The sequence below is a fragment of the Pyrus communis genome, chromosome 13 (genome assembly GCF_041283825.1).
Source record: "Pyrus communis isolate YQ-2024b chromosome 13, ASM4128382v1, whole genome shotgun sequence".
Lineage (NCBI taxonomy): Eukaryota > Viridiplantae > Streptophyta > Magnoliopsida > Rosales > Rosaceae > Pyrus > Pyrus communis.
This window is the reverse complement of record NC_142577.1, coordinates 20,358,740-20,383,168: the sequence shown is the minus strand read 5'-3', so window position 1 is coordinate 20,383,168 and position 24,429 is coordinate 20,358,740. Positions and strand designations below refer to the sequence as shown.

General features: G+C 36.3%; 3 protein-coding genes and 2 pseudogenes across 5 annotated transcripts; 4 read left to right on the top strand and 1 right to left on the bottom strand.

The window, feature by feature from the left end:
• The first annotated feature begins 5,267 nt into the window (after nucleotides 1-5,267).
• On the top strand, nucleotides 5,268-10,073 carry LOC137736644 (sodium/hydrogen exchanger 1). 2 transcript variants are annotated; one of them, XM_068475879.2, is made up of 15 exons: nucleotides 5,268-5,697; nucleotides 6,033-6,264; nucleotides 6,447-6,565; nucleotides 6,962-7,059; nucleotides 7,350-7,409; nucleotides 7,493-7,539; nucleotides 7,627-7,821; nucleotides 7,912-7,958; nucleotides 8,129-8,195; nucleotides 8,292-8,392; nucleotides 8,509-8,610; nucleotides 8,730-8,868; nucleotides 8,959-9,021; nucleotides 9,242-9,325; nucleotides 9,426-10,073. In XM_068475879.2, the coding sequence occupies exons 2-15, from the start codon at nucleotides 6,088-6,090 to the stop codon at nucleotides 9,780-9,782; spliced, it is 1,656 nt and encodes a 551-aa protein (XP_068331980.2). In that variant the 5' UTR covers nucleotides 5,268-5,697; nucleotides 6,033-6,087; the 3' UTR covers nucleotides 9,783-10,073. The 2 variants fall into 2 exon arrangements, with proteins under 2 accessions (XP_068331980.2, XP_088538340.1); XM_088682214.1 differs by having other exon boundaries at nucleotides 5,477-5,697; nucleotides 5,777-6,264.
• Nucleotides 10,074-10,455: 382 nt separating this feature from the next.
• LOC137736646 (uncharacterized) lies at nucleotides 10,456-14,082 on the bottom strand. Its single transcript, XM_088682215.1, has 8 exons — nucleotides 13,679-14,082; nucleotides 13,457-13,527; nucleotides 13,171-13,252; nucleotides 12,656-12,771; nucleotides 12,392-12,574; nucleotides 11,721-12,053; nucleotides 11,140-11,217; nucleotides 10,456-10,874 (listed from the first exon to the last, which is right to left on the bottom strand). Exons 1-8 carry the CDS (start codon nucleotides 13,731-13,733, stop codon nucleotides 10,758-10,760), a joined length of 1,035 nt encoding a protein of 344 aa, XP_088538341.1. The 5' UTR covers nucleotides 13,734-14,082; the 3' UTR covers nucleotides 10,456-10,757.
• Nucleotides 13,865-17,686, top strand: LOC148691919 (protein FAR1-RELATED SEQUENCE 5-like; annotated as a pseudogene).
• On the top strand, nucleotides 17,595-19,257 carry LOC148691918 (uncharacterized). The gene is made up of 6 exons (XM_088683581.1): nucleotides 17,595-18,138; nucleotides 18,248-18,324; nucleotides 18,409-18,471; nucleotides 18,553-18,615; nucleotides 18,839-18,928; nucleotides 19,013-19,257. Exons 1-6 carry the CDS (start codon nucleotides 17,691-17,693, stop codon nucleotides 19,061-19,063), a joined length of 792 nt encoding a protein of 263 aa, XP_088539707.1. The 5' UTR covers nucleotides 17,595-17,690; the 3' UTR covers nucleotides 19,064-19,257.
• A 643-nt stretch (nucleotides 19,258-19,900) lies between these two features.
• Nucleotides 19,901-23,865, top strand: LOC137738283 (acyl carrier protein 1, chloroplastic-like; annotated as a pseudogene). The gene is made up of 4 exons (XR_015955339.1): nucleotides 19,901-21,276; nucleotides 22,320-22,427; nucleotides 23,061-23,183; nucleotides 23,511-23,865. The product of XR_015955339.1 is annotated as an acyl carrier protein 1, chloroplastic-like (transcript).
• The last annotated feature ends 564 nt before the right edge of the window (nucleotides 23,866-24,429 follow it).

Sequence of the window (24,429 nt, the reverse complement as noted above, 5' to 3'; positions counted from 1 at the left end):
AATTCAATCAGGGTAGTTGTTGAACCATACCACATAATTTCAGCAACTACAAAAGTGGCAAAAAAGATAGCAACAATCCTATTTGGGTGATGTTTTGACTCTCGTGTCAATACAATAAAATATTTATAAATATTTATTTATTTATATGCTCTTGTTTCGTTGCATGGGATGTATGACAGTGTATATGTGACATGTAAATTGTTCTCATAGTAATAACATTTGGTAAGTTCTCTTTTTTATTGTCTCCACATTATACACAGCGCTTTTTGTACCCATAATTATGTTTTTGTTTTAAAATTTGCATTTGATTTATTCAATTTAAAAAATAATAATAATAAAATAGTGTAAAGAAACAATAAGGAAGCGCAACGATTACTCTCATTAGGTGACTGAAGCAACCTAACGAAGGTCACAATTTTAACATTTTACATTATTTCAAAGTCTACCTAGTTTTGTGCATCAACGCCAACTCTTCTTTTCTTTTCCTTTCTTTTTTTATTACCTTCATTTCTCTTGGGTTGAAAACCAAATTGAGTTTATTGCAATATGAAGATGGTGGTAAACCAACCCAACAAGTATCCATACAGGCTTAGACATGGAGCTATGGGATCCAAGCCCATTGACTATATAGCCCAAGCCTAACTCCTCATATAACCCTAATGAGCCCAGATCAACCTTCTGGGCTGGTTAAGGCCATGGTGACGAAGTTATGTTGAAATTGGTCTTCGTGATGTTCCTCTTAGGCCCATTATAATAAGATCTAGCTTTTGGGCAATCTTATTAGTGTCATATTACAATATGTTTATATGTTCATGAAGAGGATCCTCTCCATATCCATTTTGTTTTCACATCTTAACCGTTCATCGTATATAGTGTGGTCAGTTTTCGTCAAATACTATTTGTGTTTAATTTTAAATAAAAAAAAGTTAAATGATTTCTAACCGCACGATACACAATGAATGGCTAAAAGCATCTCCAAATGAGATGTCAAAATTCTAGGTGAAATGCCACTATACATATTTGACATCAAAAGTTTCTCCAACCGAAATGTTATTTGCTAACTGTATTTACCGGCTTAGTGATTTAATGTCAAATTTGACATCAATGTCAAATTTATTTTTAATTCCTTTTAATAGTGGGTCCCTTATTCCACTAATATTTCAACCAATAAAAATTTTGTTTCAACGTGTTTTTAATAATTACAATCATTTAAAGTTCTATCTAAATAATAAAATAATATTTTATAATTTGGTTGGAGAAGTACAAAATTTGACATAAGGCTTCAGATTGCCACATCAACGATCAATTGTAATTTGACTCTTATAATTTGACATTTCCTTTGGAGATGGTCTAAGATGTGGGGATCCTATGGTCTAAGATGTGGGATCCCCACAAAGTGGATCCCAATGGGATCCAATTCCATATGTTTATGATACTGTAATTCTCACTGTTGTTTGATTTCAACATTGTACGTGAGAGGTATAGAACAATAAAATAGTGTATTTCTAGTTTGGAGCAATCCACGACCACTAACATGCTACATTCAAGTGTAATTATATTTTAGTATGCGATGCAAGATTTTACTTTCATGATGTAAGATAACCCTCTCAACGTATATATTTTTTACTCCTTTAAAAGCTAAAGTTGAATGATCGAAGTCTTCTTTAGGTTCAGTCGAAGAGATCGAAGCATTGGATTTTGAAATTCTGACATCATGCACGAAAAGGGGAGATAACTTTTAATCTCACGCCCCAACAATGAAAAAATTTGGAGTGTTGTCAAAGACAAGATCAACACAATAATCATGCTTAGGCATATATCCATGCTAGAAGCTTAATTGGGAAACAGAATCAGTGAGAAGGGTTTTGGTTGATATAGGGTACCCCTCATGGTACAACTTGGGTAGGAAGCAAACTCATGCAAACAATGGGTCCATGCATGATGCAATGTGGTATGTACTACTATTGGTCTATTAGAAGAGAGAGACTTATATGAAAGGAGTTTGCCGTTATAGTGGTATCATGAGTCAGCGGCATCACGAGTTACTAATACAAGGTTATGGGTAACACTCTCTTATCTTTGTATTAGTGGTTGGAAACACTATGACAACTGTGAGCCCATTCCACCTAAGCCATTCTCCCTGTCAAAAATTTCTCCAATCGAATTTTCCTTTATGTGATCTTTACACCTTTTTATGATGTATCACTATATTCTAATGTGAGTATTTCTATAACACGTCATGTGATTAATTAGTAGCGGAGTTAGATTGGTGTCAATGGCTGCTCATAACCCCAACAGCTTCCTCATCCATGAATTTTTTTTTTTTGGTATATTTATCTTTGACCCCAACTAATGAGAGTGAACAATGTTGAATTACAACCTATTGTTGCTTCTTGATTCTCCAATTTTCTTCTTTCTTTCCCATGTCTTCCTTCTCATTTCTCTTGTGTGCAACCCAATGGTGCACACCACACACTCCACGTAATGCTTCCCTAAAAAGTCTTGGCAAGCAGGTCTTGACAGTCTGCTATCCTGGGCACACCATGACAGATGCAGATGTCAGAAGAACACAATAGTTATTGATAGATGTCATCACAAGCTTTCGACGAATGTTGGTAAATTTGGATAGGCGATCACCAAATGCTTGACAGAATAGTGCAATGAAATTTTTTTCTTGGTTGAAATTATGACCTTATTGTTTTAAAATTCTGACCCTGCCACTATATGCGATAGTGTGATCGTCCGAAATATTTTCTAACCCGATGAACATGCGTACGTAACCACGTGTCAATTGAATGGTGATGATTGTGGACCATGCGATTGATTGATCCAATATAATGATGATTCCTCTTCTTCCACTACTCAGTCGGCCCCTGTATATAAATAGATGGATCGATCTTTAAAGGTTCCGGCATTAAGCTAACCAGTTATCACAGCTTTGCACCCACAGATGGGCCATCATAAAAGAGCATGCACGACAAATTAATTGACATACAATTCTCACTTTAGGGTATCAGCTTCGATTTCTATTTTTCACCGTCTTCTCTCACCTTAGAATGTCAATGTCAGGGTTCACGATTCATAAACAAATTATTTGAGTACACAAATTGACACATTCTTTAATACATATAAGCTTTAGCATGGTCTGATATTTACATAAATTCTACTATATTAGAATCCGTAGTATGAACGTATCATTTTTGTGTGTTCAAATAGTATGACCGATTATTTAACAACCAGAGAATAAGTCATAATTATTTGGATGAGACTGGTGTGGATATTATGATTTCTATGATGGTGGCTGTTCGAACCCTCCACCAGCATCGTGCCTTGCGAACGTGGGGAACCAGTTTGGTGCAGTGTTAAGTTGGGGAGCAATGCTTGGCCCATACGTTAAGATTCTTCAATGGTCCTACTCAATATTTTCATGCATAGAACTTTGCAAATTAGGCATTAAAAAAGGTATTAGTACCTTTATCAGTGTGTACTTAAGAATTTAGTTTATAGTGATTGCCACGTTGCCACATACCTACTCTATATTTTATAGAGCAAAACGTACTTAGATTTTGTTAAGATTTTAGAGAGAGGATATCGCCCGAATTCTCTCTGTGAGGATTTCAGGGATCCTCCAATCATTTTCGTTCATTGTACATTGTACGGTCAGTTTTTATTAGGTACTGTTTATATTTAATTTTAAATAAAAAAAATTTACAATAATTTATGACCGCACGATGTACAATGAACGGATGTGATTGGAGGATCCCCATGATCCTTACAAAAGAGAATCCAATGAGAATCCTCCTCAAATTTTAGATAGACGAGACAATTATCTACTACTAAACACATTGATATTGTATTCAATTTGTGTCTTATTACTTGCACAATACGGTAAGTGAGGGTGTATTTAACATAATTAGAATTAGAACCACTAGAGATAAATCCTATTAAATTTTGTCACTTCTTCAATGTGTGACACCTCCCAATCCGGACACGATGCCAAATATGATTCCTTTTGACATAAAACAAAAACATATTACCATGCACAATAAAATGAATAAAATAATAAAAAACTTTTTAAGATCCCCATTTCATTCATATTAAGACCGCGCATATGGCAAGCATGAAAACGAACTTTCTTAAAAAATTTAATTAATTTAAAGCTTATTATATTAACATTCCACAAATTATTGAATAAATCCCACATATTTAATACACGGGTTTTTTTTAATAACATCCCACAAATTATTGAATACACTCCACTTAATATTTAGTGTTAAATGATCTTCATGGCTAAATTGGTTGTGGGCACTGAACATTTCGAATTTGACAATTAGATAGATTAGTAAATTATGAGCTCTAATAAAAAAAAAAGATCTTCATGGCTAAATTGGTATTTAAACAAAGCAAGTGAATACCATCATCCCCAACCAAGATGCCAACACCTAGTCACCGAGAGGAGATAGTTCAATATGTTAAATAGAAGCAAAGGAGAAAGTCAAAGTAGCAAAACTATCCGTCGGACAAAAAGAAGGAAACGAAAGATCATTCCATGGAAAATAATGAAAGGCACATAAGCAAGAATATAAGCTCAGATCAATTTTTTATAATGTTTTATTTAAGGTAACAGATGCATCGACTAACAGAACTTTAATATAATAAAATTTAATGAATGTGGGGTGCATGTGAAAATGTAAGGTGTAAGTTGAGAATGTGGAGTGTGAGGGTATTATGGAGAAGTAAGTGGAGTGTATTAAGATAATTTTTTAGGTGTGTTATTGCGCCATTGTGTTCCCAATTTAACTAGTATATATGGCTGGAAAAGACCAGATTCTTTGGTTCTATTTAATATCCGTCAATACTTGTCATTTTCTCGGGATGCATTCTCTAAATGATTCTCGCATGCTTTCGGTTTACCTCATGTGAAGTTTCTAAAACATCGATTTCGTGTTCCATTCATCAAATTTTTTTTTTCTCAAGCAACATGTTGTAGTTTTGCTAGTTAGGGTTTTGTTCAACAATGAAAGGTGGAAAGAGGTTTTGATAGTTGAAGAAGATAAATAATACATTAAGTGATTTGTAATGTATTTAGAATAAGGAACACAAGTTATTTAATATTAAATTTTAATGTGAGGTGCATTTAATATTATGTAGGGTGTTAATAAAAAAAACCTGAATTTAATCTTTGTTTTTTTTTTGGTTCAACCGAGGTATTGATGTCTATGTGTTTCATGTAAAATATATTTTTTAGTATGTCGAGAATAAAAATCATCACACAACTAGGTACATGCTTTGAAAAAAAATTTTACAATCACTATATTTAATGTACTAAAGCTTTTGTCGACATGCAAAAACAAAAATGTAACCTTCTACAAAAATAAAATAAATAAATAAAATGTAAAAAGATCCTTAACACAAACACGATGTTGCACAACAGAACAAACAAGTACAAATATTTCCTGTTGGATTCCATTTCAATACCGCCTGCTGAATCAACGGTCACTTTTGCTCCAACTCCCCTTGGCGGTCTCTTTTCCTCTTCCCAACACTTCTGCTTTTCCTGCTCTGCTCTCTCTCTCTCTAAAGCTTTGAAATTTGATAGCTTTTGCAATTGGAATATCAGAATCCAGATCCAAATTTCGATCATTGGTCGGCTCAATTTTCTTGTTCAAAGATCAAAACTTTGAGCACCAAAAACTGGTGAGTGAATCAAAAACTGAGTTTATCTGTTTTTTTAAGCGTTAATTGATTCTTTTTTATTCAATTTCCACAATTTAAGGTGAAATAGTTGGTCTCTGTTTGGCTGGCGAGAAAATGGAGGAAAATTTGACTTGGGGGTTATCAACAGTCACAAATGGAGATATTTTCCACTGATAAAATATCTGATTTCAGATTCTCTTCCTTTTTGGGTTGGTCAGATCAGCATGCTCCAGTAGTTACTCAAGTTCGAATAATATAGATTAACTTAGCGTAGAATATCGCTCGAATAAAATTAAAAGTTTAAGATACTTTTCTTACAAATTTCCACATTTCAGCTTCCCAGAAGCGGAGGCTTGAATTGAATTGAATTGAGCTCTAGTACTGCTAGTAATGGCGGTCGATGCGAGCTCAATTGCAACGGAATCAATGGGAATTCTGATGTCCTCTGACCACAAATCGGTGGTTTCTATGAACCTTTTTGTGGCGCTTCTCTGCGCTTGTATTCTACTCGGTCATTTGCTGGAGGAAAGTCGATGGATGAATGAGTCCATCACAGCCCTTGCCATTGTGAGTCAGCCTTGGTTTTTCGATATCTGTATATGATTTTTTGATATATGTTCTGTACAACTGCCGGAAAATAAAGAATTGGAAATCATATTTGATTTTTTGATTTTTTGCCGTTGTGTGTGTGTGTGTTTTATGGAGCATTGGAAATCATATTGTTGGAATTTTTTTATTTTGGTGGGCAGGGACTGTGCACTGGAGTTGTAATTTTACTCATAACTGGAGGAAAAAGCTCACATTTATTAGAGTTTAGTGAAGATCTCTTCTTTATATATCTGCTTCCGCCTATCATATTCAACGCAGGGTAAGTTAAATTTGGTTTTATGGATGTAGTTGTTGTAATTACGGGTTTGTCTAATCAGTGTAACAAGTTTCACAAAGTATGCAATTGTTATATGGTTTGTTACACACTTTGATAACTGTTCTGATTAACGTAAATGGTATCAAATGATTGGAGTTCTGTTAAAAAAACAAAAGCTTCTGGCTATAAGCTTAACATGTGGCATGATTGAGTTGCGAGCGATGAGTCAATGAGGGTGTCTATTTTTCGGAAAAAAGGCTACCAATGATTTGTCATCATTTGATCAGTATAAATCTTTCAAAGAGTAGATTAATGGACTTTGTAAAAATCTAGTTTCAAACTGTTATTCAACAGGTGGTAGTAGATTATAACTGATATTTCTTTGCAATATATCATCAGGTTCCAGGTAAAGAAGAAGCAATTTTTTCGTAACTTCATGACTATCATGACGTTTGGTGCTGTTGGCACTCTCATATCCTTTACCATCATATCCTTAGGTAACTCGACAACCTGAGGATTTTAGATTTCGTAGCTTAGCTTTATGCTATAAGGTTTAAAGATGTGAGACACTTTATGCATGTTAGGATATTCGTTATATATATATATATATATATATATATTTGTTTGAAACAATAGATCATTTAAGGTTTGAGCAGGACTGCCTCTTCACTATAATTGGTTTCAAACAAGCTTCTGTACCACTAGCTTCTTCGATTTCAATTGACCAGCGGATAATTTCAATCATGGTTTTACTTGTGGTCATGAATTCTTTTCTATTTTGAACCAGGTGCGATGCACTTTTTTCACAAGTTCAATATTGGTTCCCTCAAGATTGGAGATTATCTCGGTATACTTTATGACTTTAAATGGTTGCTGTTTGTTTTTCTTTCATTTTTTTTCTGCTTAATTGGATCAGTCCCTTGGTTGCAGCACTTGGCGCGATATTTTCAGCAACCGATTCTGTTTGCACCTTACAGGTACGCATGGTCTTGTGTCATGTGAAGATGTGGTTCTGTTTTAGACTTGGTAATGACCACTGAATTGATCCAAACTGTCGAATGCAGGTGCTTAATCAGGATGAGACGCCTTTGTTGTACAGCCTGGTTTTTGGGGAAGGTGTCGTTAATGATGCTACATCAATAGTTCTTTTCAATGCAATCCAGAGCTTCGACCTCTCTAACATCAATACAAGCACTGCTTTGCAATTTTTTGGAAACTTTTTATATTTGTTTGCTACAAGTACAATGCTAGGAGTCGCAGTAAGCCTCTCTCTCTCTCTCTCTCTCTCTCTCTCTCTCTCTCCCCTCCTCCCTACACATGTCTTTTTTTCTTACGCCATTTTCTTGCAGGCTGGACTATTGAGTGCATATATCATCAAGAAGCTCTACTTCGGCAGGTTTGTAAAAATTAGTGTCTTACTTGTATTTTTCTTCTAATAGCATTTTCAATCAATGAGAGCAAAAATAACAAACTCAAGTTTGTATAATTTTACGCTGAAAGACGTAGTTTTCAATGTGACTTTGAGTAGTGCTCTTATACTTGTTTTTTCTAATTTACAATAATCAGGCACTCAACTGATCGTGAAGTCGCTCTTATGATACTCATGGCTTACCTTTCATACATACTATCTGAAGTCAGATTTCTGACAACTTGTATATCATCTCTTTTTTTTTTTTTCTTATCGAAAAGGGGCTCTGACCATAAAATAAAATGTTGATCTATCTTGCAGCTATTTTATTTGAGTGCCATTCTCACTGTGTTCTTTTGTGGAATTGTTATGTCTCACTACACATGGCATAACGTGACTGAAAGTTCAAGAGTGACAACCAAGTACGTTAAATATCCATAAACATCTTCCTGGACAATTGAGAAGCGTTCTCATTCGATCTGTCAACACCTATGGAAATCATTTCTGATGTTTCAATTCTCTGTACAAACTAATGCAGGCATACTTTTGCCACTCTGTCATTTGTGGCTGAGATCTTTATCTTTCTTTATGTCGGCATGGATGCCCTTGACATTGACAAATGGAGATTTGCGAGTGATAGGTATGATTCATGCATAAAATGGAAACTGGCATCCTTCTAAACTCATTACGTCATGTACATCATGTTTACTTGTTCTCCGATATTAGGTTAATTTTGCTTTGCTTTATTTCTTTGTTCAGCCCAGGAAAATCCATAGCAGTGAGTTCGATTCTGTTGGCGCTGGTTCTGGTTGGAAGAGCCGCCTTTGTTTTCCCCTTATCTTTCTTATCCAACTTGACTAAGAAATCTCCACAAGCCAAGCTCAGTTTAAAGGAACAAGTAAGAGTTTATCTTATTTGATCTCTTTTGGTGTACATTCTTTGAATCAAATGAAATATTACAGATCTCCATGCATGTCCCGGTTTTCAGGTTACAGTTTGGTGGGCAGGGCTTATGCGTGGCTCTGTTTCTATGGCACTTGCTTATAATCAGGTAAAGATTGAACGTTACACAGTCCTTTCTGTTGCCTATGAAACTGATATTTATAGTCTTTGGGGACTTTTAAGACAGTTGGACGAAAGTGAGAATAAATTCATGACTGTGTACTTGTGATCTTTGTTCTATGCTGCTCTCACAATGTGGTTGAGCAGTTTTAAGCTTGGGAAAGTTTTGTCGCACTAAAGTTGATATTTTGTTGTGAATGCGTATGCAGTTTAATAGCTCTGGCCACACGGACCTGCGTGCGAATGCGACCATGATCACCAGTACCATCACAGTTGTTCTTTTCAGTACAGTGGTAAGACACCGGCGACTTAAAAACCAGACTCATTCGGGACACATTTTGTATATAAGCCCACAAATGACTGGTTTTGTATATTATACTTTTGTTTATGCAGGTGTTTGGTTTGATGACTAAACCACTTGTGAGAATCTTGCTTCCTGTATCAAAACACGTCTCAAGTATGATATCTTCTGAACCATCTAGCCCTAAATCAATCACTGTGCCACTACTCAGCAATGGCCGAGATTCAGAAGTGAACCGTGGGGTGGAAGATTCAGAGGCAAACATAGGGCCCGTGGACATCCCCCGTCCAAGTAGTTTACGAATGCTCCTAGGCGCTTCTTCTCACACTGTCCACCATTACTGGCGAAGATTTGATAATGCCTTCATGAGGCCTGTTTTTGGTGGGCGGGGTTTTGTGCCTCTCGTTCCAGGCTCACCTGCTGAAGAAATTGGCCACCAATGGCGTTGAGAAGGAACTAACACACATGTATAACTATTTATACGCGTTTGCAGATGAGCACTAATTTATGTAATTTTTAGGTCGGGCTTGGGAGTGGCTGCGGTGTGCATTTGTTTGTACACAGGATGAGCTGCTGGTTTCGTGTGGTGGTTCGGAAATTTTAGTGTCTGCATAGGTTGCTGATTAGGTTAATTCCTTAACACAGCTGATGGCCTTGTAAGTTGTGGGATTGGTGTTGTACTGAATATTATTGTAATGATCTTTCAAATTTTTGACTTCGGATATTGCATTGTTAAACTAGCTTTGTGTTTGCATGTGCGTACTACTGGGTAATCTTAAAAATCAACGGTTAGATCTTGCATATAGAGATCTAATGCATCTTTACAACCGTTATATGACAAATAAGATGAGGCTTGCAGCTCGTCGCTATCATTCGCATCATGTATAGAAGAGATTAATGTCGTTTGTACACATGAGTTGTCGTTTTCAGATATCGTGATATCAAACAAATTGCCCCCTTAGTTGAATACTCGAGACTCGTCGTTTTCAGACATTAGCTCTTATGGTTGAATGCCAAGGCACTCAACCATTAATGGACGAAAATGCCCTTTTGGCCGAACGTCGTTGCTGCAAAAGAGAGATTACCGACTAACTCTTAGTTTTGTGGTACTTGTCAACCCAATTTCGAATGTTTATCAACTTTTTTGTTAACATTCAAAAAAGTAATCACACTCATCTGATCACTCAATTTCTTGCAGCATAAGCTTCAAATAAACTTGGCATCCACAGAAAGATATTTTTTACAAAACAAAACATTATTTAGGAGCAGTTCTTACATGGAGAATTCAGATGGATCCATATATTACACATCACATTGAAGAACACCTATGGCGTCAGAAACATGCACGCAGATCCTTCTAACTCAGTCACGGAAGGAGAAACAACTTTGTTTTACTGTCTAATATTTGGCACAGAAAATTTTCTCTACGGATGGATGTAGTATCCGAATGCTAGACTGATAAGGGCAACCATAAAAACATGAAAGAGAGGGAAGCCAACCGTAACCCTTTTTAAATTGTTCTTCCTCCTCCTCAATGACTCCTATAAAGAGAAAACGCGAACATCAGATCTCCAGACCGGGGCACAAAAGAGCAGCAAGGTTCTGATTATGAAAAAAAGAAGACTGAAACAAAATAATGAATTGATTGGATGGAAAATGACTACTCATCCATATCTCTCTCATTCTTCATACTATTTGATTCAAAGGCAGTTATGGGTGAGAGCATATACTACACTTACAGCTTATGCGGCTATCCTCGGATTAAGATAATATAAAACCAAAGGATTCACGGAATAAATTACTCACCAATTCATGTTTAAGCATATTCTTCTCTCGAGTGGACCTGCTACTCTCTTCAGTTAACTTCGTGACGGTGAGTTCAGCCTGCAAAGAATATATGACAAATATAAAATCACTTCTCTTTACAGTTTCAAGGAGGGGTTATACGAAGGTTAACATTACAATGAGTACTAGAAAGTCGGCTCCACCCAATGGAAATTTGAGGAGCATGCAGACCTGGAATTGGGCCATGTATTTTTTTTTTTGTCAAAGAAAATTGGGCCATGTATGGGATAAAATCATATGATCTTCGTACCCAGGAATGAGAAGAATTGATGCGTTATAAGCCTAGTCCACCACAATGGGATATGGAATGCGGAAGAGGAAGGACAAGAGGGTGAGCGTATCCGCAACATTTCGCATATCAGTTAACTACAGCACTTCAACGTGTTTAAATAGTAACCTCTTCCCACGTTATTCCCCTGTCAGCTTTCTTAAATTCAGATATTTTCCCAACTATCCTTTCATGAGAATTACAAGACCTTCTACCAAAAATAAGTTTTTCACGGTTACCATGCTATAAAGATATCTAGATGAGAAAAACAGACCTCTTTTAGCTTTGAATCCACCGTATTTAGCTTTGATTTCAGTTCCTCAAAATCCTTTGTTAAATTCAATACTGCAGCACCCCTAGCTGGTTTCAATTCCTCCGTATCCTTGGCTGGTTTCGATTCCTCCATATCTTTCGTTGGATTTGGTTCCTCCATATTTTTCACTGGTTTCAGTTCCTCCATATACTTAGCTGGTTTTGATTCCTCCACATCCTTATCTGGTTTCAATTCCTGCGCATCCTTAGCTGGTTTCGATGCCACCACATCCTTAACTGCTCTTGACTCATCCATGTCCTTACAAGTTTCAAACACGTCAACATCCTCAGCAACCTGGCACAAGGAAAACAGATTATGGTGCGAAGGTTATTATAATATGAGAACAACTCTTTTTTGACAAGTCTAATTTCAGAACTGATTACAATACAAACTGATCTTGCTAGAAATACAAACTGATGTGGTATTTTTCTGCCTACCACATCAAAATGCTACTGCAGATATCGTTTGGCGCTAACAGACGCATGCACATAATCAAGATAAATTAATATTCAAACACATACACACAGAGCAAGTAAACTATAAATAAAAGAGGAATACCAAACAAACAAAGAAGTACAAGCAATCAGTCAAGAATTCAGTTCAACGAACAACGTTATTGCTTTTGCTCTTACCCTATGACTCGGAGGTATGTTTTCAACTTCAGTCAGAACTCTATCCTTTTTCACCGATGTTTCATAGCATGGATCTTGCTTCGACTCCCCATTAATTGGTACAAATACTGGGGACGGGGGTGGGCTAATGAGCAACACTTTTAGCTTCCTTTCTTCAATGTTTCGTCCACTACCTCTTGAAAACTGCCAGAAACGAGACGTTAAAATGAGAATTTCACCGAACAACTTAGACCAAGAGACACCCAATAATTTGTAACTTCTTACCATCTCGGATGTTATCTCCTGTTCAGTTGTCCCAAATGGAATAACAGTGCACTGTATTAGGAACTTGTCTTTGCACTGCAAATCAGGTGGAGCAACACGCTGAGCTTGCATAGTAACTGGATTGACCAAAAAGGTGAGTGAAAATCCATTTAGTTTCAACACTAGATTTTAGGTCAGCCATAACAGGCGACAAACAGTGCAGATGTAAGTTTTGGCTTGACATTATTTTCTCCTAATCCAGTACAGCCCTTGATCATCTACTTTAATTATAAAAACAAACTCATTACAGTACATGTTGCATTGTGAAACGTTGCTAGACCATCAATTCCAATCAAGTAAATTTGTGTTCCAACATTTGATCCGTGTTAACAATCAAACAACATAACGGATAATGCTTTGCGTGAAGCAACATATCATCAATGTATGCATTGGGATTGAAACCACAGCGACAACAACACATTACAGAAAAACACAAAAACACAAAAACCCAAGAAGAAGAGAGATGAACACAAGACCTGTAAAATCACACGTTGTCTTGGGTTTTACAATGCCTGCATTCGGCCGCACACAATATTTCTTCGGGGAAGTGGTTTTCACCTGCATATAGATTTTGCCAATTTTCAAACCAAAACATTAAGCACACCCAATTGATCTCCTAAATCTGAAATCAAACCCAAATTTATCTCAATTTTGGCCACATTTTCATGAAGATTGACTAATCATATATGTTTCCATGCACACAAAACACAATCTACAAAAAACAATAAATAATTAAAAAAAAAATTGAAGGAAGTGCAATACCTTGAAAGCAACATAGTGGTCGGACCTGTTTCCGAGTTGAATCGAGCACGTACTCTGCTTCTTCACTTCAACTGCAATCGGGAAAGAAAATTAAGACACGATTAAATAACAATAATAGTAATAATTAAACAAGAAAGTGCAATCACTTGGTTCTTGGAGATTATACTAATTTACTAATTAAAGTTATGAACCCAGAAAATTAAAAGTGGGAATGGAAATTACATGTGAATTTGAGCTCGCGGGGATGAACTTCCAGAAGTTCTGGCGGCGTCGTCATCAGCAGTTCTTGAGAGAATGCAGGCGGATGAGAAGAACCCAGATGAAGAAACTAGAGAGAGAGAGAGAGAGAGTGTGGGATTCTAGAGAGAGAAAGTTTGGAAGTGGAGGAATGGGTTTGGTGGGTTGGTGATGGTGAAGGACTATTTGAAGAAGGTGAAGCAGAGCAGTGAAAGGCAAGTAAGGATTTGTGGGGGAGATGTTGATGGTGGTGCTGTTGCTGAAATATCACCACTGAACACTGCCACTCTCTCTCCTCTCTCTCTCTCTCAACTGTTGAAGTTGAACGGTTGTACCCGCTTTTCCCTCTTTCATTTTCTTTCTTAGCAAACACCCAAGCAATCCAAATTGACCCAATTGCCCCCCCCCCAAAATGGTGAGGTAAATATTTGTGGTTACGTTTTAATTGTAACCAATGCATAGTTCAAGTAGCATCACTCCTCCATTGAATATTTGTTATCTGTTCGAAAATTACTTCAATCATCTAATATATATTTGTCATGTGACGTCACTTGTTACGCAGGAGTATTTTTCTATATATAAGCGAATATAGTATGCTTGTATAACTTATATAGACTTATGCACTCGATTGAGAGTTTTTCTATTCTCTCGATTCAGATTAGTTTAAAGTAGAATATTGCTTGAATAAAAGATATTAATAAACCTGTTGGATCTTAAATTTAGACTTGCATCGAATTTTTTTTTCACTTAAAAGTGAAAGACACATTGGTCCAAATTGGATATCATTTGAATGGAAAATGAGACGAAGAAAAGAAGTTTACCACACGAACATTGTTAAGAAGTTTTTAACCACAAATCTTAAAGTTGCCCTATTGAAGGGTAAAAGAAAAGTAGCAAGGCAAAGCCACCAAACTTAGACAAGACTGCTGGCCATTGTGTACCACATGGACCTGTACAGCTCCCTTCCCTTTTTACCCCACCGAAAGTAAAAAGCTTAAAAGGAGAAGCCATAAAAAATAACAAAGCTTTTCTTCTTTTTCTGCCCTTTTTCCTCTCCTTTTTCAAAGGAAAAGGTTGGAAGTCAAAAATTATATAATTTCCTCTTTTTCATTTTCCTTATTTTTGTGAAACGAACAATATTAAGGGAGGAAGAATTTAAACACAAGACCTCAAATGCAGAGATATACCTTTATAATTACTTGAGCTACAAATCTTTTGTCATTTTTCTTTGTTTTGGAATGGGTTGAAGTTGTGGCGGTACTCATTGGTGACGAAAGGGTCGCGGGGAGGGTTGGATTCCAGACAACAGTGACTACATCTTTTGTACAACCCCACATGGTAACTCATTGACTTGTATGTTCACAAATCGTCAAATCCTCTGTTGGGTTTGTCATATTCGCACAGGAGAAAGATTATCTCCCCTCTTTTTTTTTCCTCTCATTCCCTCCCCTCCTATTTGAACGGTCACGGTTAAGCCACGTCAACATCTTATTTTAATTTTTTATAGAAAGAGAAAAACAAAATAGAGAGTGTAAGAGGAGAGAATGTAATGGAATGGAAAAAAAAAGAGGAGAGAGAATCCTAGTCCATTTGCTCACAGACGAATTTTGACCATTCTCTAATGATTTTCCTAGCTTTCCTAATGCCTCCATTATAATAGTCTGCAGAAGGTCATCCGATCATTAATTCTCCACCGTTAGATGAAATTCAACAGTCCACAGATTGGTGCCGTCTGGTGTCATGTAGCACCCAAGAAAACTCAGTTCAAAAAATAATAATTTATTAAACTCATGCAAGGTCCTAGTTATACTCAATTTTACCTCCCACGTATTCTTATTAATTTTTTGCCATTAATTCTCTTCTATTTTTTCGATTCGACGACTGAAAATTAAAAATTATGCGTAAAAAGTAAAAATAAGTATATAGAAAGCACTACCCTAAACTCATACATGTTTTTAACTCCACTTTGATACTACTTCACATGCTATTTGTGCAAATTGATTGTAGACTACAAATCCAATAATATTTAAATTTGTAAAGAAAAACTCAAATTATATATTTAATTAAGCAATGCTTTACCAAGAGGCACTTAGATGGACAAAAGAAGCAAATCAGTTTTGGATCCCTTGCAAATAATAAAGTATGCAAAAGACAGCAAATGTAGCAGCGTCTCTAGATTTTTTTATTATATCCTTTCATTTAACTATATATTTTGTCTAATAACAAAAAAACTATTTCCACACACAAAAATAACATACTAACACTCTTTGGTATAACTCACAACAAAAAGCATCACCCTTTATCGTGAAGATTGGAGAGTGAACAAAGTGAACTATGCAGCCCTTTTATAGTGAAATTTGGTGCCCTAATCATGAAAATTGATGTGCGAAGGATTTTTTTTCATATGAATTTGCAATTCTCTTCATAGTTAGAATTATGAAATTTCACCTATCTAGACGAAAATTAAACTCAGAGAATCTTCATCCCCAATTTCCATATTCTTTTCCCCTTGAAATTTGCCTTTTATCATGCTATAAGTTCCCAAATGAGCCAAAATTGCTTTCCCATCATAACAGACTGTTATGGAATGAAGCGGTGGCAATGTATGTAGGCAAGTGTAGGCAAAGTTAGGCGTTCCTAACAACTAGACAATCTTCCTTAACATTTAAGCCATGCTTCAGTTGGTTAATTAGGAATTTTATAGCTAAAAGCAACCAAAAGTCAAAGGCTACACACCATATAATTCTTGTTTATCTAACTTCATTGTGCTCTAAAGCAACAAATTATATGCACCCACAATTTGAACTAAGCAAACAAAAGTATGTACATTTATTGAAGATGTTTCAACAATTTATGTGCCTAGTGTGAATAGATCGGTGCTAGGGTTTGGTCAAGCACTTTCAGGTGGGTTGATTTTGATCGTTGCAGCACGTGGAGGAGCTGATGAAGTATCACCGACTTGAATCATTTTAAGCACAAGCAAGCTGAAGATCCAATGTTCTTCTACATGGTGCAAGTTGATCAAGAAAACCGAATGACTAACTTTTTCTGGAGGGATGGAAGGTCTAGAATTGATTATGAGTGCTTCGGGGACGTAGTAGTATTTGATACTACATATCGAACCAATAAGTACAACATGATTTGTGCTCTTTTTGTTGGAGTTAACCATCGCTGGAGCAATGTGTTGCTAGGTTATGCCTTTTTGTTGGATGAGAAGACTGCTACATTTGAATGGTTGTTTGAGGCATTCTTAGAATCAATGGGGAATCGAAAGTCTACAACCATTTTCACTCATCAGTGTCAAGCTATGGCAAATGCCATTACGGTGGTGTTTCCTGGGATATGCCATCGTTTATGCACATGGCATATATTAACGAATGCTACAAGAAATATACCAACACTTTATGGAATCCCTGAGTTCAAGAGGCTATTCAACAAGTGTCTTGACGGATGTCAAACAGAGTTAGAATTTCAGCATACTTGGGATGCAATGATTGAGGAATTTAATGTTGCACAAAACAAATGGCTTAAAGGTCTTCATGCCATTCGTGAGAAGTGGTGTCCCGTGTTTAGCCAAGATGCTTTCTCTGTGAGGATAAAATCCACACAAAGAAGTGAGAGCATGAATAATGTTTTCCATCGTATGTCTACTAAAACGATGACTCTTACTGAATTTATGCTTCATTATGAAAAACAAGCAAATGGCATGTGTTCAAAAGAATTAGAAGAAACCTTTCGTTGCAAGCAAGGTTTGCCTTCTATAGTAGCTAAAAACAGTGGTTTTCTTAAACGTGCTGCAAGTGTCTACACGAGAAAAATTTATAAATTTCTTGAGAATGAGTTTGTTGGTAGTTTGGCGGTAAAAATGCGTGAAGTTGAAAGTGATGGAACCCTCCAAACCTTTGAACTTAATGAGGAGGGTCACAGAACAGTTTATGTTGTCAAATTCAACTTTTCAACTTTCAACATCTCAGGTAGTTGCAAGAGGTTTGAATCCATGGGTTTGTTATGTCGTCATGCTCTACGAGTAATGAATGTAAAAGAAGTTTCTCAAATACCAAATCAATACATATTGAAATGGTGGACGAAAAACGCAAAGAAAGAATGGAATGAAAATGAGCATGGAGAATCTTTACATGTAAGTGACAATTCGTCAGTGACGTTGCGTCGGAATACTTTGATGCGGATTGCTTATGGTATATTGAGTATGGGAGCTGAGACAAAAAGTTGTCATAGAATTGCAATGAAAAAATTGAAAGAAATGGCACAATTGCTTGACAAAGAAATGAAGTCAAATGGGGAAGAAATTGCTAATAAAGAAAGCAATGACGTTTTGAATGATGCTATTGTTTGTGATATTGATGGAGTCAATAACTCATCTGATGAGGCACCGGTGTTGAATCTTCCGAGTGTGAGGCCAAAGGGAATAAGTATTGGCTCATCTAGTAAGAAACTTATGCATTTTAAATGTTTACATCTGTGTTATTCTTCTAATATATATATATATATATATATATATATATTAATAGTAGTTGTTGTTATTTACTTGTTCAGAGAAAACCAAACCACCAAGTAGTGGTGGTCCTTCACATACTGCCAATGCCAATGCTCGTTTCCCTTCAACTAATCAGGTAACTAATATGTATGTTTGATTTGGATTTTCTATATACATTTTGTTTAATTATTCATATTCGATATCGATCAATTTTTTGTAGTTCTATCCAACTATGACAATGCCAACTGCCAATTCCCATGCTTGTTTCCCTTCACCTAATCAGGTAAACTAGTTTATATTTTTGAGCAAGATTTTATAGATTTTGTTCAATTATTCATGTTCCATATCGTATCAATGTTTGTAGCTCTATCCAACACTGAGTTTGCTAACCACCAATGCACATGCTCGTTTCCCTTCATCTAATAAGGTAAACTAGTTCTATGTTTGATTAAGTATATTTTATATATTTTATTTAATTATTTACGTTGGGTCTCGTATCAATGTTTGTAGTTCTATCCAATCACGAGATTGTCAACCACCAATGTCAAGACTAGTTTGCCTTTATCTAATCAAGTAAACAAGTTTATAGGTTTGAAATTTGTGTTGGTGTTCTCAATATTTATATATTACAATTTTCTTTTTTCTTTCAGAGTCCCAACTACAGTTGGTCATGTTCCCGACCAAACTTTGTCTTTACCAATGTGCTCCAAAGTCAAAACTGTATGACACATTTGAATCAGGTATTGTGTTTTTCCTTCTATCCTTTGCTTTGAATTAGGTATTTGTGTAAATTCATTGTTGAAGTTAAATTCTATGTAATGCAGGATGCCTTTCCTTATGGCTTTGAGGAACATCAAGATGCTTGTAACTCCTAATTCTGATCATTTTAGACTTCACATCAAGATTTCAATGGTTTTGACAAACATCAAGTTCATGAAAGAATGTTTTCTTGTTGTACTATGTCGGAATTGTTATCATAAATATGAAGCTCCATAATTTGACATTAGAATATGTAGCTTGGAAGTTTGGAATTTGACATTAGAATACATGTGACTTGAAAATGGTTAAATTTGATTTTAGATTAAAATGTGATGGTACAGGAAGTTTGGATTAACCCCATAAATGAGTTTGGGATTTAACCCCAGTTACTATTTATGCTGAAACAGAAATGAGTTTGAGATTTAACCCCAGATAGTGCTTAAAGTGTCAAATTTGCAAAGATAGAATGCAGGACACGGACACGGGAAGTCTTGTAACTTTACCTTCCTTAAATCCTGGGGCGACATTTGTTTAATGAATTGGATCGATATATTCAACCATTTAGTGGAGACTAGAGGTGATCAATGAAGTTGATAAACAGAGTTTGTTTGAAGTTCTGCAAGTGTTGTATAAGGAAGAAACAAAGCAGAGGCTGTGTTCAATGATACTCACATGTGCAAAATGCTAATCCTATGGTCTAAAGCTAACTGAGTTTTTAAGTGTAAAATCCTTAATTTCACTGCATTTGGATTGATCACAGTTCGTGACTTATTAAACTTGGTATCTCCTTGTACATTTTGGGAATTTGACAACTTAAAGAAGTGCTCATAAAAGCAAATTACACAATATCTACTAAAAAAAACTTAGAGAATGGACTCAGTTAGTCAACAAACAGGCGCCTCACACTTAAATATTAAAGAACAAAGAGAGAAAACCAAACCGAACTCTTCAAAATTCGTTGGCACACATGCTTCATTGGCTCAATTGAATGTATAATGCATACTTAGATATAACAATTCAAACAATAGCTCAGAAACAATGCTGAAATTACATTAGCACTAATCACATACTGCCACAACAGAGATCCTAGCAAAGCTACACCAATTTAATGTCAAAGACTAAAAACCACAAGGATGAGGAAGAAGATGGACTTTAGATTGCTGGCAGCCCTGTTGTGATGAGGCCAAGTCTCCATCCAGAATTTGGAAAACCCCTAAACTAGAAAAGCAAAAAAATTTGGCAGTAGCCCTGTTGTGATCGCCTGACTGCGCAAAAGCTTTTCAATTGAAATCTGGGTTTAAGTCTGAGAAAACAACTTCAACATTTAAGGTTTTCAGACCATTTATTCTACCCATGAAAATCTAACAAAATTAAAAATCATACCTGCAGAAAACTAAATTGGGTTTAGGGCAGCTCTATCACTACTTCCATCGCCACAACAAAAATAACCAACAACAACAACAGAAAGTGCAAGGGCAACGGAAGCCCTGACAACAAGAAGTTCTGGTACCGCGGCGTGATCAAGCGGAGCTGGGGCAAATGGATGGCTAAGATCCGTGAGTCGCGTAAGCGCACGCGCAAGTGGCTCGGGACTTTCGCCACTACCGAGGACGCTGCCCGCACCTACAACTGGACCGCCATCATCCTTTACGGTTCCAGGGCCCAGCTCAACCTCTAGCCCTCCGGTTCCTCGTCCTAGAACTCCATGCGGGGCTCCTCTTCTTCCTCTTCCTCCTCCACCTCTTTGAGTCTACCTTCGTCTGGGTTTGAGTCTACCTGTAGAAAGCTACTTTCGTCTAGGTTTGAGGTTCCATCCGTAATTCCTTGGTCTGGGTTTGAGTCTCCATCCATAATACCTTGGTCTGTGTTTGAGTTTGTGAGAAATAGAGGGAAATTGTTGTTATTTTTCAAAGAAAGAAGAGGGAATTGAGTCTGCAACTTCCCTTGAAGTTCGCAAGAAGCTTTTGATTTGAAACAAAGAAACGGAAATGTTAACAGAGTTATGAGGAATCTTTTGGTTTTTGAGTTTTCAGCTTTTTCAAGTATTTTTTAAGTGAACAAATGACAACATCTAACTGTCAAAATTTAATAGGTTGGGAACACCACTTGGCTTTGTTGAGTTGGTGTTCCCGTCACTCTAAAAAATTTCTCCCAAATCATAAACCTACATTCTCTCTCTATAGTCTACTCACACTCTTCGTGCTCGCCGCCCCTCTCTCTCTCCCTCATTTCTCACCTCTTTCGATATCAGATCTCTCCTCTGTCGACTCCAATGGCTTCCCTCGCCCAAGCTTCTACTGCCCTTTCCACCTCCTTCAAGCCCACTCTGGTAATTGGATAAAGTTTCCGTCTTTCTTCCTTCTCCTCTTTATTTTTATTGTTTTGTGTTTTGGATTTGGGTTTGGGTTTGGATTTGGGTTTGTGGGTGTAGATTTGGATCCTCAGATTGTGGAATTTGTGAATCTGGGTAGATTTTCTGAGCTGGGTATTGATTGTTTTTGGTGTAAACCTAGAAGCTTTTTGCTTTCACTTCTAATTAATTGAAATTGATTTGATTTGAAATTTTACTTTTTCTGCTAACAAAGTTTGAGCTTTTAATGATATGAGAGTAGCTTGAGTATAACATTTATGATTGAATTGATTTTTTAGAATAATATCATCTGCTAATTTGAAGTTTGGAAATGGAAAATGTTTGCATGTTCCTAGTTGGGTTAGACATTTGATGGGTCCCATTGGTGATTTGAAGCTATTTATCAGTCTTTGATATAATGGTGCAGCTTTTGAACTTCATGATTTTGTTTTAGTTCTAGCTTTTGGGCACAACAGTAAATAACCTTGTTCCGAAAATCGTTTATTGGATTGTGCTGATAGTTGTATGCATTGAGTTAGATTAACCAAAACATCATATTTGGTTTACACAATTCGTTAAGTTGGTTTACACAATTAGTTCAAATTAACCAATGCTAGTGATTGATTTATCGAAGCTAATGACATTGAAAATGATATCGAAAGGCAGTTGTATGCATTGTACTTGGAGATACTCATGGTACAAGTACTGCTGAAGGGATATGTTGTGTTTCTCGTGTTTTTTTACTTTAATTAGTTCCAAAAGGACACTTGCGTGTATTGTACTTGGAGAATCTTATGGTACAAGTACTACCGAAGGAATACAATGTGTTTCTCAGGAATACGGTATTGAGTCGGTTTTTTTCCACTCCACGAGTTCTCTCCCTCTAGAACTTTGTTTTTAGTTAGTTTGTTGTTTTGTTTAATTCATATTTACAACATTTCTTAGATGCTGCTATTTTTTCAAGTTCATATGTTATATTTTCATTCGTGACATTTTGTTTTTATGGTTTAATGTTGAATTAGGCACCCAGCAGCAGGAGCTCTGGTTTGAAATCAGTTTACTTTTCCATTACTGGAAAGCGTTTTCCATCCATCAGTTCCTGACGTGGGCCCTTCCAAGTTTCTTGTGTGGTAAGCTTAATTGATCATAAAGCTACTGTAACTTTTAGTTTTGTTGTCGTCTCTCTCATACATAAATTTGTGCATTGTAAATGTATCTTCATTTCCTGTGATGTGGCATTAGATTATAATTTATAAATGTACATTTTCTTTTGAATTGATAAAATATAGTGCTGGTTGGACAAGTTGGAAAATCCATTTTTTGCCTTAACATTTCCGCTCCATTTTTTAGAAGATTTCTGTAATGAAAGAAATTATCCTTTGAGGGAGAGACATGGAGTGTTGTTTCCTCTAACGCATACCTCAGATTGTCTTCTTTATTTTGCTAAAAGAGGGCCTGATAACAAATAATGGCATCTCAAAAAGCCAGTGCTTTGTATCCATCCCCTCATGGCTCATTATGATTCCTACACTCTTCCATAGTTTTCTTTAATTTACAAAACAAATTATCCTTTGGATATCATAACCATGTGATATGATGCTTAGCCTTGTGTTGTCTATGAAAACATTTGTGTTCTTTGAAGGTACTAACTCTGTCGAGTACAAGTTAGGTAACAGTGATTAGTGGTCTATATTAATGAAATATCTCAGATCCCTATTGTGTAACAATTATAATAGTAATATGGTATTAAAAACTTTTTGCAGGCCAAACCGGAGACTATCACTGAGGTGTGTGGCATAGTGAAGAAGCAGCTGGCTTTAGCAGAAGACATTGATGTGTCTGCCGGCTCAAAGTTTTCAGAACTTGGCGTCGATTCTCTTGACACAGTAATTACCAATTATCTTTTGTTGCTCTCATTTTCTACCATGTTGATTAATCATTAGCTTTATATTGTTTTTCCTTTTCTAGAATGCAATTAGAATTACAAAATTATAGGGGTTTTATAGGGTGGATATATACATCATTCTATGGAGTCCGATTATCTCTAAATCCTCTCTAATTAGTTTTAAAGAGTAAATTTCCTTACCACTTTCAGATTACAACATTTTTTGACGTGTTTCTTTGTGCAAAACTGGTTGCAACTTGTTACAGATGTTTGTTTTTCTATGTTTACTTGGTTATCCTGATTGATATATTCCCACCCATTGATATAGGTTGAGATTGTGATGGGACTTGAGGAGGTGTTTGGCATCACCGTGGAGGAAGAAAATGCCCAGACCATCGCTACTGTTCAAGATGCAGCTGATCTGATCGAGGATCTCGTTGCAAAGAAAAGTGCTTAATGAATTTTAGAGAGAACCAACACAAACATGTGGACCCTTTTTCTCCCCTTTTAGTTTCTTTGTATGAGTTTTATACTATGATTTTGGTACTTTTATTAATCTTTTGTTATGGATGTTTTAGTGCTCTTAATTTGAAGGTCGATCGTTAGTGGCGTTTCTAATGTTCTGTATTTGTTTACTTTTATCTCGAGAAAAACAATGAAAAATTGTTTGCTAATGTGCTAAATTTTATTTGCATTCGAGTTCAAATCTCATGGACGAGACAATTCTCAATGCAACAAGCACCAGTTTGTATGATTTAATAACAAACACTAATTTGTGCAAATTCAGAAGCCCCTTCAACAAATCAAATTCTTATTTTAATTAATTACGGGGAAGGGGATTCGAGAGATTCGGACTTAACTGCAGAATGGTGGACAATTGCCCTAGTATTCAATAGAAGAATTTGAGGAATTCAGACTTGAGTGCAAAATGACGGACAAATTGCCATGTTGACTAATTGACCATGTTAGTCGGAAAGGAGTTTGGGGAGTTCAGATTTGGGTGCATAATAGCGAACAATTACCTTGTAAGTTGGAAAGAGGATTTGTGGAATTTAGACTTGAGTGCAGAGTAGCAGACAATTAACATGTGCGACTAGCTAGCTTTGACCATCTCCAACCGATCAAACCAAAGGGCCAAAAATAACCTGAAATGACACGAAAATCGTCTCTAACAAAAGGTTAGGCCAAAGGGCTCGTGGGCCCTACCGGGCCGCAATTGCACAATTGGGCCAATCAGATGGTCCGAA

Excerpts from the sequence above, each read along its gene's own strand:
- LOC137736644 (XM_068475879.2), top strand. The coding sequence starts at position 6,088 with ATGGCGGTCGATGCGAGCTCAATTGCAACGGAATCAATGGGAATTCTG. Across the intron at positions 7,822-7,911 it reads GTACAATGCTAGGAGTCGCA|GCTGGACTATTGAGTGCATA; the intron begins GTAAGCCTCTCT and ends ATTTTCTTGCAG. Across the intron at positions 8,393-8,508 it reads AGTTCAAGAGTGACAACCAA|GCATACTTTTGCCACTCTGT; the intron begins GTACGTTAAATA and ends AAACTAATGCAG.
- LOC148691918 (XM_088683581.1), top strand. The coding sequence starts at position 17,691 with ATGGGTTTGTTATGTCGTCATGCTCTACGAGTAATGAATGTAAAAGAA. Across the intron at positions 18,616-18,838 it reads GTTTCCCTTCATCTAATAAG|AGTCCCAACTACAGTTGGTC; the intron begins GTAAACTAGTTC and ends TTTTTCTTTCAG. Across the intron at positions 18,929-19,012 it reads GTATGACACATTTGAATCAG|GATGCCTTTCCTTATGGCTT; the intron begins GTATTGTGTTTT and ends TATGTAATGCAG.
- LOC137736646 (XM_088682215.1), bottom strand. The coding sequence starts at position 13,733 with ATGACGACGCCGCCAGAACTTCTGGAAGTTCATCCCCGCGAGCTCAAA. Across the intron at positions 12,054-12,391 it reads ACATACCTCCGAGTCATAGG|GTTGCTGAGGATGTTGACGT; the intron begins GTAAGAGCAAAA and ends TCCTTGTGCCAG. Across the intron at positions 10,875-11,139 it reads ATATGCTTAAACATGAATTG|GAGTCATTGAGGAGGAGGAA; the intron begins GTGAGTAATTTA and ends TTCTCTTTATAG.